This window comes from Canis lupus, chromosome 22, assembly GCF_048164855.1.
Source record: "Canis lupus baileyi chromosome 22, mCanLup2.hap1, whole genome shotgun sequence".
Taxonomy (NCBI): Eukaryota; Metazoa; Chordata; class Mammalia; order Carnivora; family Canidae; genus Canis; species Canis lupus.
The window spans coordinates 11,258,197-11,273,382 of record NC_132859.1 but is presented as its reverse complement, the minus strand read 5'-3'; the positions used below and the strand labels follow the sequence as shown (position 1 = coordinate 11,273,382).

At 33.5% G+C, this 15,186-nt stretch overlaps 1 protein-coding gene and 1 long non-coding RNA gene across 3 annotated transcripts in view; one reads left to right on the top strand and one right to left on the bottom strand.

The window, feature by feature from the left end:
* Positions 1-1,619, top strand: part of LOC140613888 (uncharacterized) — a 40,160-nt gene extending 38,541 nt beyond the window's left edge. The window contains exon 5 of the long non-coding RNA XR_012014772.1: positions 494-1,619. This is a non-coding gene — a long non-coding RNA (uncharacterized lncRNA). The remainder of the gene's footprint in view (positions 1-493) is intronic.
* Positions 1,620-5,769: 4,150 nt separating this feature from the next.
* The window catches only part of PLOD2 (procollagen-lysine,2-oxoglutarate 5-dioxygenase 2), a 93,695-nt gene continuing 84,278 nt past the window's right edge, over positions 5,770-15,186 (bottom strand). Inside the window, exons 14-20 of one of the 2 annotated variants that reach the window (XM_072792378.1) lie at positions 14,316-14,378; positions 13,214-13,327; positions 10,058-10,123; positions 8,901-9,005; positions 7,601-7,747; positions 7,365-7,490; positions 5,770-7,197 (exon numbers count right to left, since the gene is read on the bottom strand). In XM_072792378.1, the coding sequence (XP_072648479.1) occupies positions 7,042-7,197; positions 7,365-7,490; positions 7,601-7,747; positions 8,901-9,005; positions 10,058-10,123; positions 13,214-13,327; positions 14,316-14,378 (777 nt within the window). In that variant the 3' untranslated portion in view covers positions 5,770-7,041. The remainder of the gene's footprint in view (positions 7,198-7,364; positions 7,491-7,600; positions 7,748-8,900; positions 9,006-10,057; positions 10,124-13,213; positions 13,328-14,315; positions 14,379-15,186) is intronic. The other variant, XM_072792379.1, reaches the window with a different exon arrangement.

The window sequence follows — 15,186 nt, the reverse complement described above, 5'->3', positions numbered from 1 at the left end:
AGGTTATCTCTGTTTCTCATGGTTCTATGGGGTGATTTGGCTCAATGGGTGGATTTTTCTTGGGGAATCACATGTGTCACCTATGGAGACAGTAGCCATCTGAAGTTTCAACTGGGTTCATTATATCCAAATAATTCACACACGTAAGTGCCAAATCACACAGCGACCCAGCTACAACTGGTAGCCAGAGTGCTCATACATGGCCTCTCCATGTGGCATGGGCTTTCCACAGGATGGCACTCGTATTCTAGAGAGAGCGTCCTAAGAACGAATATTCCAAGACCACAAAGCCGCAAGGCTTTGACTCAACTTACAATGTGCAGAGCTGCTTCATGGAAGACTCACCGAGGTTCAGGGTGGAGGGAATGGGACAAAGGTATGAATCCTGCAAGTCATGGCTCATTGTTGACCATCTTTGGAGACCTGCTATCACAGGCACATCATTTAGGTTTCAATAATACATAAATATTTTTTAAATTTCCTCTTCTCTTAGTTCACAGAAGATCAATAGAGAAGCTGTCTTGGGACAATGTAAAAATCAATGAAACCTCTCTAGAGTTTGAGGAGGAGCCCCTGAATTCAGGCAAGCGGCCAGAGCCCAAGATGACCCAGTGCAAGGAAAGGAGATGGAGAGGATGTGTCGTCAACATCTGAATCCACGATGGGGATCCCTGGGTGGCTCAGCGGTTTGGCGCCTGCCTTTGGCCCAGGGCACAATCCTGGGGTCCCGGGATCGAGGCCCGCGTCGGGCTCCCTGCATGGAGCCTGCTTCTCCCTCCTCCTGTGTCTCTGCCTCTCTCTCTCTCTCTCTATCCTAAATAAATAAATCTTAAAAAACAAACAAACAAACAAAAAAAAAAACACCTGAATACACGAGAGCTGGAGTAAATTAGCTCTACTTTAGTACACCTCTTTCCAACAACTTCAGCAGGAACACATTTTGTTAATCCTCAAAAGCTAAAACAGAGATTATTAACTTTCATAGTTTGTTTGAATCACTCAATTTTCATACCACGGGAGTCCTGTCCTCGTTGCTGTACTTACCAGCCCTTTGCTGATTATGAAGAAAAAAAAATTGTGATTTATCTTTGACTACCACAAAGTTTTGAAAAATATTTTCACAATGAAACTCTCTGGTACTGTCCTAACGTAAATTATTTTGTGTACTCAAAACCAATTACTATATCAGTTGTAGTTGAGTCTGATCACTTCTACACTGATTTTATTATTAGCCCTGGCCCTATGCCCTAGTGAACATAGATTAGCAGTTTACAAAGTAGGTATAGAATAGAAAACAAATTATTTCCTCAGTATTAACTGAAAATAATGCTAGCTGTCCTTCCTTCAGAAAAAGGTATCAAATTCCTTTCTTTAAAATATTATATCAGGGACGCCTGGGTAGCTCAGAGGTTGAGCACCCATCTGCATTCGGCTCAGGGCGTGATCCCAGGGTCCTGGGATCCAGTCCCACATCAGGCTCCCTGCGTGGAGCCTACTTCTTTTCCCTCTGCCTGTGTCTCTGCCTCTCTCTCTCTCTCCCTAGTTCTCATGAATAAATAAGTAAAATCTTTAAAAAAACTATTGTATCATGTTACTGAAATAAAAATTCCTGAAAAAAATCATGCAATGTTATCATTTTTATTCATATTAGCCCTTAAGAAAAAAATTTTGAAAGCATGTATTTTTTTAAAATTAAGATTCCTGCTTTTTGCTTAAAATGTGGAGCCTGTTATCTACATTGACCACAAGATGGGGCTGTGATGTCATAATTTGGCAAGATTTATAAAATTTAGAAACTGTAAACACAGATGAAAACAATTTAATAAAACAAAGTTTAATAAGAATCTCATGTTTCAAATATGCATATATTTTCAATTAATCAGTTATCTAATCACTGATGTTCAGCAAAAGAAAATTACACTTTAATTTGTCCATTTCTCACTTGGAAGTTACTGAGCTTTTTCAAATGCAAAATTCTACTGTGTAGATGCAAAATTATATATAATGACATGGTTTCTTTAAGGATTTTTTCTACCATTTCACATTGCATTTTTAAAAGTTGCTGAACTTAAATCAGTGTGTCTTTTAAAAGTATTTTAAAATTATTTTCTAATTAAGCAGAGAGGTGTCAATTCCTCATCACAAATCTACATAAAATTTTTCCTCTCCTTTTCCATTCTTTTTTTGTAATATAGTTCAGTTGACCCTTGAACAGCATGTTTGAACATGCATACACTCATCTGAGGGTTTTTTTCGATACAGTACTATAAATGTATTTTCTTTTTCTTGTGATTCCCTTAGTAACATTTGCCTTTCTCTAGCTTATCTATTGTAAGAATACAGTACATAATACATATGACAAAAGAAAAAAACGTGTTAGACTTTATATTATCAGTAAGGCTCCCAATAAATAGTAGGCAATTAATAAATTTGGGGGGAGTCAAAAGTTATACATGTGTTTTCAACTATGCAGGGAATGGGGGTGGGAGGGTGGTCCGAACCTCTGCATTATTCAAGGGTCAACTGTATTTACTTTGGGGTAAAGATGATTTGAAAGAAACAATATTTAAAAAAAAGGAAAGAAACAGTATTTTGTTATTTTTTTCTTTTCTTTTATGTTATTTATAGCATGCATGATCCGTTCACCTATGAAAACTTAAGTAAACTTCAAGTTGATCATGTGTGTGCTATGTAGTGTTAAATAGGCAAAAAAATTCTTTTTAACTTTCAAAAGATTATAAAGATTCAGATTTCTTAGTTAACCATTTTTCAGTAGAGACACAGCAGCATCCCAAAATAATTGGTTACTTGATTTATTAAAAAAAAAAAAAAACAAACACCATCTCAAAAATCAGCAAAGAAGTTACACTACTACATTTTACACTACTTTTTACAAAAGTGTATTCTTATTTTAAGATTTTATTTATTTATTTGAGAGAGAGAGGGCACATGAGCAGAGAGCACAAGCAAGGGGAGCAGCAGAGGGAGAGGGAGAAGCAGCAGGAGCCTGATGAGGTGCTCTATCCCAGGACACTGGGATCACAACCCCAGCCAAAGGCAGCTGCTTAACCAACTGAGCCACCCAGGTGCCCCTACAGGAGTGTATTTTAATCTATTTTGATATATTAACAATGATACAAAAATGTAACTTAATCCTTACACTCTTTTAAAAAGCTGGAAGAGTTAAAATTTATAAAGTCCACACATTCCTAGCATGTATACTCATCTTTCCAATTTTTCTAGTTCCTTTTATTAGAATAATTAAGCTATATCATACTTGGCATTTTTAAAGCATGTCTACATATAGTTTTCTACTCTTTTCACTACTTCTTTATATTTCTCTTCAAATTTAATCCAAAATTTATTGCTATCATTAAAGAGTTTTATACATTTTTCCCTTTTTTCTTCCCCAGGGCTTTTTCTTAATAAAGAGTTATTTTAAAATAAGTCTGTAGCTCGCTATCCTGAAAGACCACAGATAAACACTGCTGCTTGACAAAGGCTGCTTTCATGAAGTCTTAAAGACTTTAATTTTCCAAAATAGTCAACATCTAGTCAAAGAGGGCTATTTGCTGAGACTCTCAACTGTGACTAAAAATTGCATTTGGCTTTTCCTGCAACTTGCAGAGATTGTTGAATAGACCACTCCATAGTCCAAATGAATAACAGGACCCAAAAATGTCATACAAGATGGACTGAAGGGCTTAGCAAGCAGAGAGGTTCATAAGTGCAGGTGACGGACAAGAAAACAGGAGTGAGGGAATATATAAAAAGATTCTGTCATTAGGATAGACAGAATGGACTCCATTTATATGGTAATAGTTCTCCTTATTTTAATTCTGTAGAAGGGTGTTTGATCTCCTAGGTAAGTTACCAACACAAGTAAATTATTAGTGTTTTTCAGATTTTCAAAAATGAGGTGGAATCAAGAAAAATAATATACTGAAATACTATTAAGTATCTATATTAAGGAAAATATTCACATTGATTCCTATGCACATTAAGAATTAGGGAGCACCTGGGTGGCTCATCAGTTGAGCGACTGCCTTTGGCTCAGGGCATGATCCCAGGATCCAGGATCGAGTCCCGCATCAGGCTCCCCATAGGGAGCCTGCTTCTCTCTTTATGTCTTTGCCTCTCTCTGTGTGTCTCTCATGAAAAAAAATAAATAAAATATCAAAAAAAATTAGGAAAAAAGCCAACATATGAGGATTTAAACATCTCTGGGAATATATGTATATACACACCTGTACCTGTAAACACAAATAGTTATTATTGATATCAATATACTTCCATTTATTCAAATTAAATTAGTTATGGGAATTCTCCTTTTCTGTTGTTTCTTTATATTAAACAATTAATACACAAATATATATCCATAGCAAAATATTTCAGTTCCACAAAGCACTAAAAATAGCAGTGATGTGATCTAGCAATTCCATTCCTGGGAGTATACCTGAAAGAAAATCATGATCTCAAAAAGCAATCTGCACCCTCATGTTTGCTCTAGCAGCATGATTTATAATAGCCAAGACATGGAAACAACCTAAGTGTTCCCTGATGGATGAATGGATAATGACAATGTGGTATGTGTGTGTGTGTGTGTGTGTGTGTGTGTGTGTACTGAATAATATATAATATTGAATATTATGCAATCTTAAAAAGGAAGGAAATACTACCATTTGTGGCTGCATGGACAAGCCTTGAGGACATTACACTAAGTGAAATAGGTCAGACAGAGAAAGACAAACACTGCATATCACTTATATGTGCAATCTTAAAAAATGAACTCACAGAAAGAGAACAGATCAGATGTTGCCAGAGCTGAGTGGCTTTAAGGGACCATTTTCTTCATCTGTCCAATCCTGTTTGCCACCTTTTAAATTTGCTAGTCTACCTATGGGAATTGTTTACACTCTCCCTAATAACTATGAACCATTCTTTTTAAAAGTACATTTCATATCATGTCATGAAACCTGGGATAAAAGGGAAGACAAAATGCTCAGTTGGCTGCCTTGATCCATTTTCTGAAGACACAGCATAAGATTAAAGTAGTTACTACAGGCTGCCATGCACGTGAACCACAACTGAAAAGAACGAGCAACGAGCAGACGTCTTTCCTCTGAAGTGTATCACATGGACATTATGCTGCCTTGCACTGGTAGACTCTTTAAACGACCAGAGTCTGCTCACACTGGCTGGCATCCGTGACATATCAGCTGTTACGTATTTATAATACCATCCTGACGTATAGTAATAGAATTAAGAAATAATGAATAACGTGTCTCTTCAACAAAGTTGATGGGCTATAGGAATTTACTTCAAGTATTAAGTGTCACCAAGGAAAAGAGGTAGAACCCAACTTCCTTATTTCCTAAATCCATCTTCCAGTAATTATAATCTTGATCATCACTACATCCTCAGTCCTAGAACAGTGCATGGCCCATGGTGGGGACTTGGAAAACACCACTGAGCAGATAAATATATATTTAACAGATAGATAAATAGATAAATATATATTGAAGAAATGTTTTGTCTCTATTTCTTCACTTGTAAAATAAATTAGACAATCCCTAGTCATGAGATTGAAGGTATCATAATTCAATTCATTTGTCAATAAGTAGAGTTTTCATTAAGTTATAATATCAGTAAATGTACCAACCAAAATGAAAAAATCATAGCCTATTATATCCAGACATTCCTTTAGGATACTCCATCATACATTCTCTTCTAAAGATAAATCACCAATAATAAAGAGACCAACAGAAATTTATTTTAAATTATTTTATTTTTCATAATCTTCTAACACACAGTGTTAGAAAAATGAATTTTGGCACCATGACTTAGAACTTTTTTTTCAAGTTTAACCTTTAAATTAAAAACAGTAGCTACAATAAGTATATTTAAACCTCACTCAGAGAAATGGTGAAAAATCAAGTCACAAATTTTTTGTGCTGGGGAATTTTTTTAAAAAATGGAATTAAGAAAGGGTAACAAAAAGAGTAAGAAGGATAAAATGCAGACTATGCTGGAGAGACAAAAAGGTAAATAACCCTCCTGTCTAAGAAGGGAGACAAAGGGCAAAGAGAAGAAGAAAGGCTCACCAACTTTATTTTCCTGATATAAAATTCAAGTACTTAACAATGTTTTTTTAAAAATCGTAAAATGCTACTACTAACCTCATGAAATTTTCTTTTTCCTCATTATTTTCTAGAATTAAAATCAAAAGTCTGTTTTGACTTAAGGACACTTGCTGATCTTAAGTTGATATTTGATATACTTTACAAAATGGAAAGGCTTAAAAGCTTTCCTAAATCTAATACCTACTCAATATAATCCACCTTGGAAAACTCATCTGAGGGAATATAGGGTTTGATTTCTAATACAAATGTAACAAACAATCTAACGATCTAAACAAAACTATTTTCAACTGGCTCTCCGCACCTTAGTTGTATCCTGTACTAAGTTTCTTGAGGAAAAACATTGTGTAATATTTATTGTTCTTTGTATCCCTTCAGTAATTACTATAAAAAGTACCTGTATAGGTCATCAAAAAGGTACCGACACAATTAGTTGCATACAAATTCAGTCATAGCTCCAGTTTTCCAATGTTTCAAAAATTGTCAATTTTCACTTACACTCATTTTGTTGACATGTTGATAAATAACATTCTTCCTAAGCATTTTAAATAATAAAATATCACTAGTCTCTTGTCACTAGTACATTTGTAGCTGAATATTGTATCAATTGAAACACAAATTCAGAAAATTGTCATTATTCTCAGAGACAATAAGGCATAGAAATAAATATTTGCTTTTACTTTTTCTTTCTTTTCTTCTTCGATCTGTGTTTTAAGGCTCAGAGCAGACATTAAGAAATATCAAACAATTTTTTTTTTACAAAAAGTTATTCGAATGTTTGGCCCAAAGTGAAGTTGTTCTTTTGAAGTTATTTAAATATTCCTCTCATCTTCTCAAGCACAACTTCAAAGACATGTTCATCCATTCCAAAGAAAATTCAATGCAATGAAAAGTAAATAAGTTATGGATCTATAAATGATACTGCAATGTATCTCGTTCCATTCTTCACAGGAAGTCCTTCATGCAAATGTGTGAGTCTCCCTGGATGCATGAAGCTCCAGCCTTTTCTGGGTGATTCAATAGAGCAATTGTACCTTAGAAATTTGCATCCGCCTCCCTAAAAGAGATGGAACAAATAAATGTATCGCTTATAATATTTAATTTTAATCAGTGGAAAATTCAAATTATCCCATTTAAGCAGAATCTTCAAAAAAAATAAGGCAACGGCCTTTTCATAATGATATATTTCTTTTACAAAATGTAAAAAATAAAAGCCGTAATTACCTGAAAATCTTCTCCCACATTATTGAGTGCAATGTTGATGGTAAATGTAGAAGCGTCATGATGAGGGCGAAGGGAACGCTGTCTTTCAGGGGAATATTTTACTACAAAATTCAATAGCGCAAACCCCTAAAAAAAGCAAAGTAAACCAATGGATTCACTTATCAATAAAAATATAAAATAGCACATTTGTGTAAAAACTAGTAGGAGGTAGACAGGGGTAATGGGAGGATAACTACCTTCGTATAATAACCTGCAAAGACCTTCAGCGTAACGGGTGCAATAAACTCCCGGATAAAATGAAGCCATACATTCTCCAAATCAATTTGCTTCATGTGGATATCATCAGTTGGGACATTTTCATAACCACCAGATATACGGCTATCCTAGAAACAGCATTAATGATGTCATAAAGTGTGGTCCACATGCAATTCACATTTATATTACCTTGGAATTTTTTTTTCAACCGCAAGATCATAATAGACCATAAAAGTAACAGTTGTTCAATTATGTGTACCATCTGCTTTAGTTGCAAAACTATCAAAATAACTTAGATAATATGGCTTTGCAAATGTATCAATGATGAAACAAAATGTTGTAGAGTCAGTAGACTCCTTTCTTACTTGTTTAATATACATGTTAGCTCTGACTATAAAGTAAATAAAACACATCGCCAAAGCCTTCCTGTGCCTCCTGAAAAATTAGTTTTTTACAGTAACCCTTCAGGCAATCTTTGCTACCCAATGGACAAAGATTCTGCTTGTCTGCCCTTTGGATCCCCTACCCACCGACAACAAGCTTTCCCTGCTATGTTCCCCACTTTAATTTTATGATACCCAAAGTCCTTCCATGATTGCTTTTTATCATCCTACAAGCTGCTGACTTCACGTTCTTCCTCATACTTTGAACTTCCGTCTCTCTGGTCAGATAACTAGCTGGGGTATGAAGTTGAGCAGAGGCAGTAATATTCCAGAGTATTCCCTAGAATTCCTTGATATTGTTAAGGAGGAGCATATGTGGATTCTCAGAGGAAAAGAAAAACATTGAACCACCAACAGCAATACTTCCTGCCAAGTCTTTGACACTGAATATAAATACAAAACTAATTACACCAATGGCATTCAAACAGATTTCTTCTTCCAAAGTTTACAAACACACAAAAACTTTGGCAGTCAACCAGATAAACTTTGTCTTGGTACTTTCACTATAGCTCACTGTGAAAGTGCAGAGAATAAAAAGTGGCCCTGGAGAAGACCAATACCACAAAATAAATGGACACATATTGCCTTACCATTCAGCCTGGAGAAACCGACCTGTGGAAACCATCCAGTGTAATTATATACGTAAATGAGAAAATGAGACCAGATAGATTAAATGCTACCAGAGTTCCCCTGACAGCCTTGGCTAGTCCCTGTAGTTAGGTCTAGGAGTCAGAGATACAGGACAAAACAGATAAATCCCCTCTAAATTCTCTAAATATCTATCCCTGCTCCTATCCCACATACACATTACAGTTCTCTGTGTGAAATTACAACTTACATGATGCTTGCCCCCAGACCACTGGCCATAATGCTCCATTTCTTCCACCAGTTCATCACAGGCTTTTTCAGAAAAGATGGGAAACCAAAAGACATCGGGACAAGGCTATAAAACAAGGCATCAACATTAAGAGAATAATACTCCATGTTTTTTAACTAACCAATGGCATTTCAAAAGTAACAGGATGGAATTATTCAATATTCATCTCGCTTAGATGCCTTTTTAAGAAGTTTGCCCAATATTACTGACATTATTGTTATAAATAATAGCTTTTTTTTTTTAATGCTAAGACTTTTTTTCTTTTTTGCATTTAAACACCCGTAAAATCAAGGCATCTTTTAGACTCACATTTGAGCAAGCAGCCACCGTGATGTAGCTGTAACACTACAGTGTATATGTACTGGGCAAATTTTCCTTTGTCTCACCTTCTGTGTCTCACCTCACACACTATATATCTCTGTGTGTGCAAGTACACGCACACATGTAGCTTGGTGTTGCACTTGAGCTGACTTGCCCTATTTAAAATTACTTACTTCACGATTTGCCATTGAAATGAAAGTTATTATGCATACAGTGCTCTATGACATATGCTAACATAGTAAGTCTTGATACCTTGAGAAGTCTAAAATAGCTCTGTCAATATGTATAAAATAAATGGCAGTATTCTTATTTTTTCTCACAGTACACAAAATAACAGAGGATCTCAGAACTAAAGAGGCCTTACATTCTCTGAAATAAAGTATTAGTAATAGTTTGGAACACTAATCTAAAATAGTTCATTTTTTTAAAAAACATCTTTGAGAAGATTCTTGAAGTTCAATTTCTTTCAGAGATAAGCTTTTATTGAATAAGGCCTACACCAAAGATTTGCCAGTTTCCTTATTTTTAGTGATTTGAGATAGCTACAACATTTGGAAGCATGCCAAAACAAAAGGCATGCTCTTAAAATTATTGTTCATCTCCATGTTCTACATTTTTACAACTATATAACCCTTAAGGCTATAAAATTTGTAATTAAGCTGCATGATTTTTACATAAAAGATGGTTTTCTCCACTTTCACAACATCCTCTGCTAAAGCAATATTGCATTAACATTGTTCCCTTATGAAAAACAAGGCAAAAGTGCTCTATACATCATAGTAATTATTAATACAAACCTGTTCAACTATATTTTCAGTGAAAATCTTTGAATAATCACGGTTTATATATTTTTCCTTCCAGTCCTACCAAAAAAAAAATAAATAAAAAATCAATTGCACAGATTAAAGCAAGTATCTTTTTATAAATAATAGAAAATCCAAAGTTTATCCATTTCAGAAATTGCTCAATTTATAAATGACTCTGTACTGGACAAAAAGGAATTTTCAGGAACCATAGTTTTTTTAATACATATTCTTATTCTGCATATGCTCACATCATTCTATGAAACATCAAATTTTTATTTATGAAGTTTTTTTTATTTTTTTATTTTTTATTTCTTATTTTTTTTATTTTTTAATTTTTATTTATTTATGATAGTCAGAGAGATAAGGAGAGAGGCAGAGACATAGGCAGAGGGAGAAGCAGGCTCCATGCACCGGGAGCCCGACGTGGGATTCAATCCCGGGTCTCCAGGATGGCGCCCTGGGCCAAAGGCAGGCGCTAAACCACTGCGCTACCCAGGAATCCCCTATTTATGAAGTTTTATACCTCAAGATTTTAAAATTTGAATAATCTTATAGCAATTAGATTTACATGCTTTAGTCTATGCATATACACAGGGATAGGTAAATATGTGCCTAGAAGTTAATGATAAAGAACAAAATCCTACCAACTAATATTAGTAAAAATTAGCAAATTAATAAACTAGGGTCTTACTTATATATACTTTAATAGTGAATTACTCCAAAATAATTTTGATTTTTTAGAATTATTTCAAATTTTTCTCTTCACTTCAGTTTTAAATATGTGTCAAAGAATGATCTTGGGTTACTAACACTTTCTTTTAATTATTGAAAGTAAGGTATAGAACCATACGTTGAGGAATAGCTTCTCTTCATGTTAATTCAGAAACCTAATTCTTCTCTTTGACTAATTTCTGATACATAAACCACATACTAAGATATCTTAATTTTTTTAAAAAAAAGATACCTCAATTTTTGTCAACATCAGCTAAGGAATCCTTTTCCTGGGTTAAATGTTTTATTTAAAAACCACATATTTAGAGGGTATATTAAATATGGAGTGATTTAATATCAAAAAAGATCTCTTCTTAAATATATTTAGACATGTTTAACAAAATTTTTAATTTTCTCTTTACAAAGTACAAACAGGGAGCCAGCAGGGAAGAACTGAGGTATAGACTTAAAATAATTACAAACAAAATATGTTTCAGAAAATATTTTCTGAAATATATCTTTTGAGGTCAGATTTCATAGAGGCCTTGGTAATTTAAATGCCATTCTTAGTTTTGCACATCTCTGCTTATATGTAGCTCAGATATTTTTGATATGGAAGAACCAGTTATCTTCAAATTCTTTAATAAATTTCATTTATATGTAGTATGTAATTATAAGAATCAAATTACTATATTATCTCATTAATCCCTTCAATATTGATTAGTTCTCTGATTCTAAAATAAGGTGGGAAATTTTTTTTAATATATTTTTTTAAATTTTTATTTATTTATGATAGTCACAGAGAGAGAGAGAGAGAGAGAGAGAGAGAGAGAGAGGTAGAGACACAGGCAGAGGGAGAAGCAGGCTCCATGCACCGGGAGCCCGATGTGGGATTCGATCCCGGGTCTCCAGGATCCCGCCCTGGGCCAAAGGCAGGCGCCAAACCGCTGCGCCACCCAGGGATTTCCCCAAGGTGGGAAATTTAAAAAAAAAAATAGTCATTCATAACATTTCAGAATCTTTAAGTTTTTTTTCTATCTATCATTATTGATTTTAAGTAAAAGGAAAAAGAACCCCAAGATCTTACATTAAGGCATTAACTTCTCATTTTAGGCTACCTTTCAAATATCATTGAACAAACTGTGACTTTACTCATTTCTAAGTTCTCACAATGGGACAATCATCAAAAGTCATTAGTTAAATTTCAACTCGAAATCCCTCAGGAAGCATACTGATAAGGCTAATTTACCAAAAACAAGACGAAGCCATGGAAAGGAAAGCAGTTCCTACTTACTTCTCATGTTTTCATTTCATATTCTCCTTAGATATGAATTCTGACACAAAAGTCTATAATTCAGGATATAATTTGGGATATTTTTTTCAGGAACTAATATTACCCAAGAAACAAAATAATTCTATTCCTCAAAATAACCCAGAGAGACTCAAGTGTCAAAGTAAAATATGTAATTCCACCCTCACCATTTTAAAAAGCCTTTTTAATTATACTCCTGTGAAAGTTGAAGATATGTAGCTAAAATGAAATGAAAGTACTTTTAAAATACAAAAATGTCAAAAGATATTCTTCTTCTACCCAACAGAGTCTTCAGAGACCATTAAAATTTACTATCCTGGATGTCAACTACTCCTACAAAATAAAGGACAATTCTGATCAGGTGGATTGAGTCTTTGTAATTTAAAACTCTTATTAACGACGAGGGGAAAACCCCAACAGTAGCATTACAGAGATGATTACTAAAGGGAGTATTTTCTCTTGAATATACGTTTTAAGTTGACTGAAGAAACAGGCTCCAGTAAAACAAAAAAGGAGTGAATGAATTCCTGTATGATTCAAATCTTTAAGATAAGAAATAATTTTAGAGTTAGAAGAAAATAATTTCTTCAACTTCAGACTTTCTAAATATGCTGAATCCACTTACTCTGTAATCTTTTCTGGGTGTCTCTGGTGTGTACATTAACCAAATTGTTATACAAAAAATAAAATGATAAAATAAAACGTATTTTCCCAAACTAATTTTGTGAATTCTTTTCTTGAAAATTAAAACATAATATTGTCATAGGTGAGCTACTTGTAAACAGTTTTTCTCAAACCATAATTATAATTTTTATATGCTTTTAAATATATAAAAAGAAACATTGAGAGAAATCATAGACTTAGAATTCCTTTCCCCACACCTAATATATGTCTTAATTTAAAAAAAATGTCTTGGTCAAGAAATATATCTTTTAAAGAAGAATATAAATAATAGTATTTTAAATTATATTATTTTTTAAAGACAATTATATTTCTTAAGCTGTTTTTTAAACTTAAACTTTTTTAAAGACTCTTATCACATTTTTTCCTATTATTAATCCACTTGATTTACATCTATTTATAGTTATAGGAAAAAAAGAAATAAATGAGTACGAAATACATACCACAGGATTTTCAAAAATCTGCCAGAGGTCATTGTTATAATGGGAAGTATTGTAATTAGCAGTTGATAAAAGTCTTCCAAATTCATGTCTATTAGAAATGTACATAAACACACCCTATGTGCCAAAAAATAATAGTATTAACAATCCTAGAGGAAAATACAAGAAAATACACTTAACCATAGGACAAATATGTAGGAGATATTCAACTTTTTTATCTTATTCCTGAACATGCATTTTTATTTTTCATATGAAACATGCATGATTTAACATAAAAGAAATAAATTTTTTATTAATTATGTATTCAAACAGCAAACAAAACTAATTGGTAGCACTGACACTCAACTGAAAAAAAGAAGAAGAATGACTGTTTTTGTCCCTTTCTCATTGATCCTAGATGTAGACATCAGGGGGAAAAAATCCTGTTTGAAAGCAGAAATATTTTTGAGACACCAAAGTGCAATGAATTGTACCTCTTTTGGCTTCCTTCCCTTTCAAAGAAAACGTCACATTTTTAAACAAGAATTCAAATGTCAATATTATTTCATCAGACTGTATCATTATTTTTATTGTCTTGATGTTTAAAAACTGAACACAGAAATTACTTGTTCATTAAAGGCAGCTAAAGAAAACCAGTCTTATATCCTTGCCCAAACCAAATAAATATGGCAAACACCACTATGGTGAGTTTGTTTCTTTTTGTACCTGTTTTAATGGTAAAAAGGGTTAGTTATTAATAAAAAATTATAATAATGAAGAGTACCCAAATCTCATTTTAATCAAGATGTACGTTATATTTACTCCTACTTCTTCTCTCCCTTAAACAAAGCAAAACTAGAAAAACTAGTGAAAGGGTTTTGGCTTTAACTTTCTCTCTCATTCATCAACCACCAAATGATGTAAATCAGCTCAAAGAACTGGGCTGAATTTCACATAATGCCCACCCCCAACACACAAAACATACACACACATACACAAATTAAGAACCAATTTTACCGTGCTAAATGGAAAGACGACTCTTAAAGAAATTTTACTGCTAGGCAAAATACAGTATCTAATATTAATTAAATAAACAAAAATAAATAAAAATAAATAAAAATAACACCTTTGGGGGGCTGAGCATTTGGAATGTTTCCGGAGTAGGGGAGTCTTTTTCCCTTTGTAAAGTCTAAAATGAAGAGAAGCATTGGGTAAGTTGACCTGCACACCCACACTCTCTCAGGTATTCTTAGGTAAATAACATTAGCAGCCCTTGATCAAAAGCTGACATTCTGAAATGTCCTTCATGGACAACATGCATAACAAGCAAAGCTTATAGCGCACACAAAGAAACAACTCCAGCTCTTTCATTTTTTTTTTTGTCAAACATAAATCCAAGCTCATTCCTTAGTAGAATTTTCATTAGACACAAAATTAAGACAAAGGAAAAAATGTGTAAGAGAGGCCATTCCAGGATGCGCTGTTGAGTCAAATTAGCAGAACATGAGCACATATTACGATCACGAGTACTGACGATACTCAATATAACAGTGCACACAGGTTTGTGGGAAGAACAAATATACTCAAACAATACATGCCTTATTGCACTAGAAAAAAATACTTGCCAACTTTTCTGATTTTCCCCAAATCACATTTGCTTATATAAATTTGAGTAAAATAACCTAGTCATTTTAAAATAGAAAACTATGTAAACGTGTTTTAAAACATTTACACATTTTGAAAAACAGACTACTTTCTACAATCACTGAACTTTTATAATGAAAGTACATTTGTAGAATAGCAATGAATCATTGCTTTTCACACATGAAATATACTACATATCACCATCCTTCTCTTAGTGTAGTGCTAAGGAAATGCTTTGAGGAGTGTATGTAGTTTATAATGATAAAGAGAATAATGGACATTGATTTCAGAACAAAAATGTGTTCTTAAATGTGTAAGTGATTTTTTCACCCAGGCTTTATCTAATTAATTTT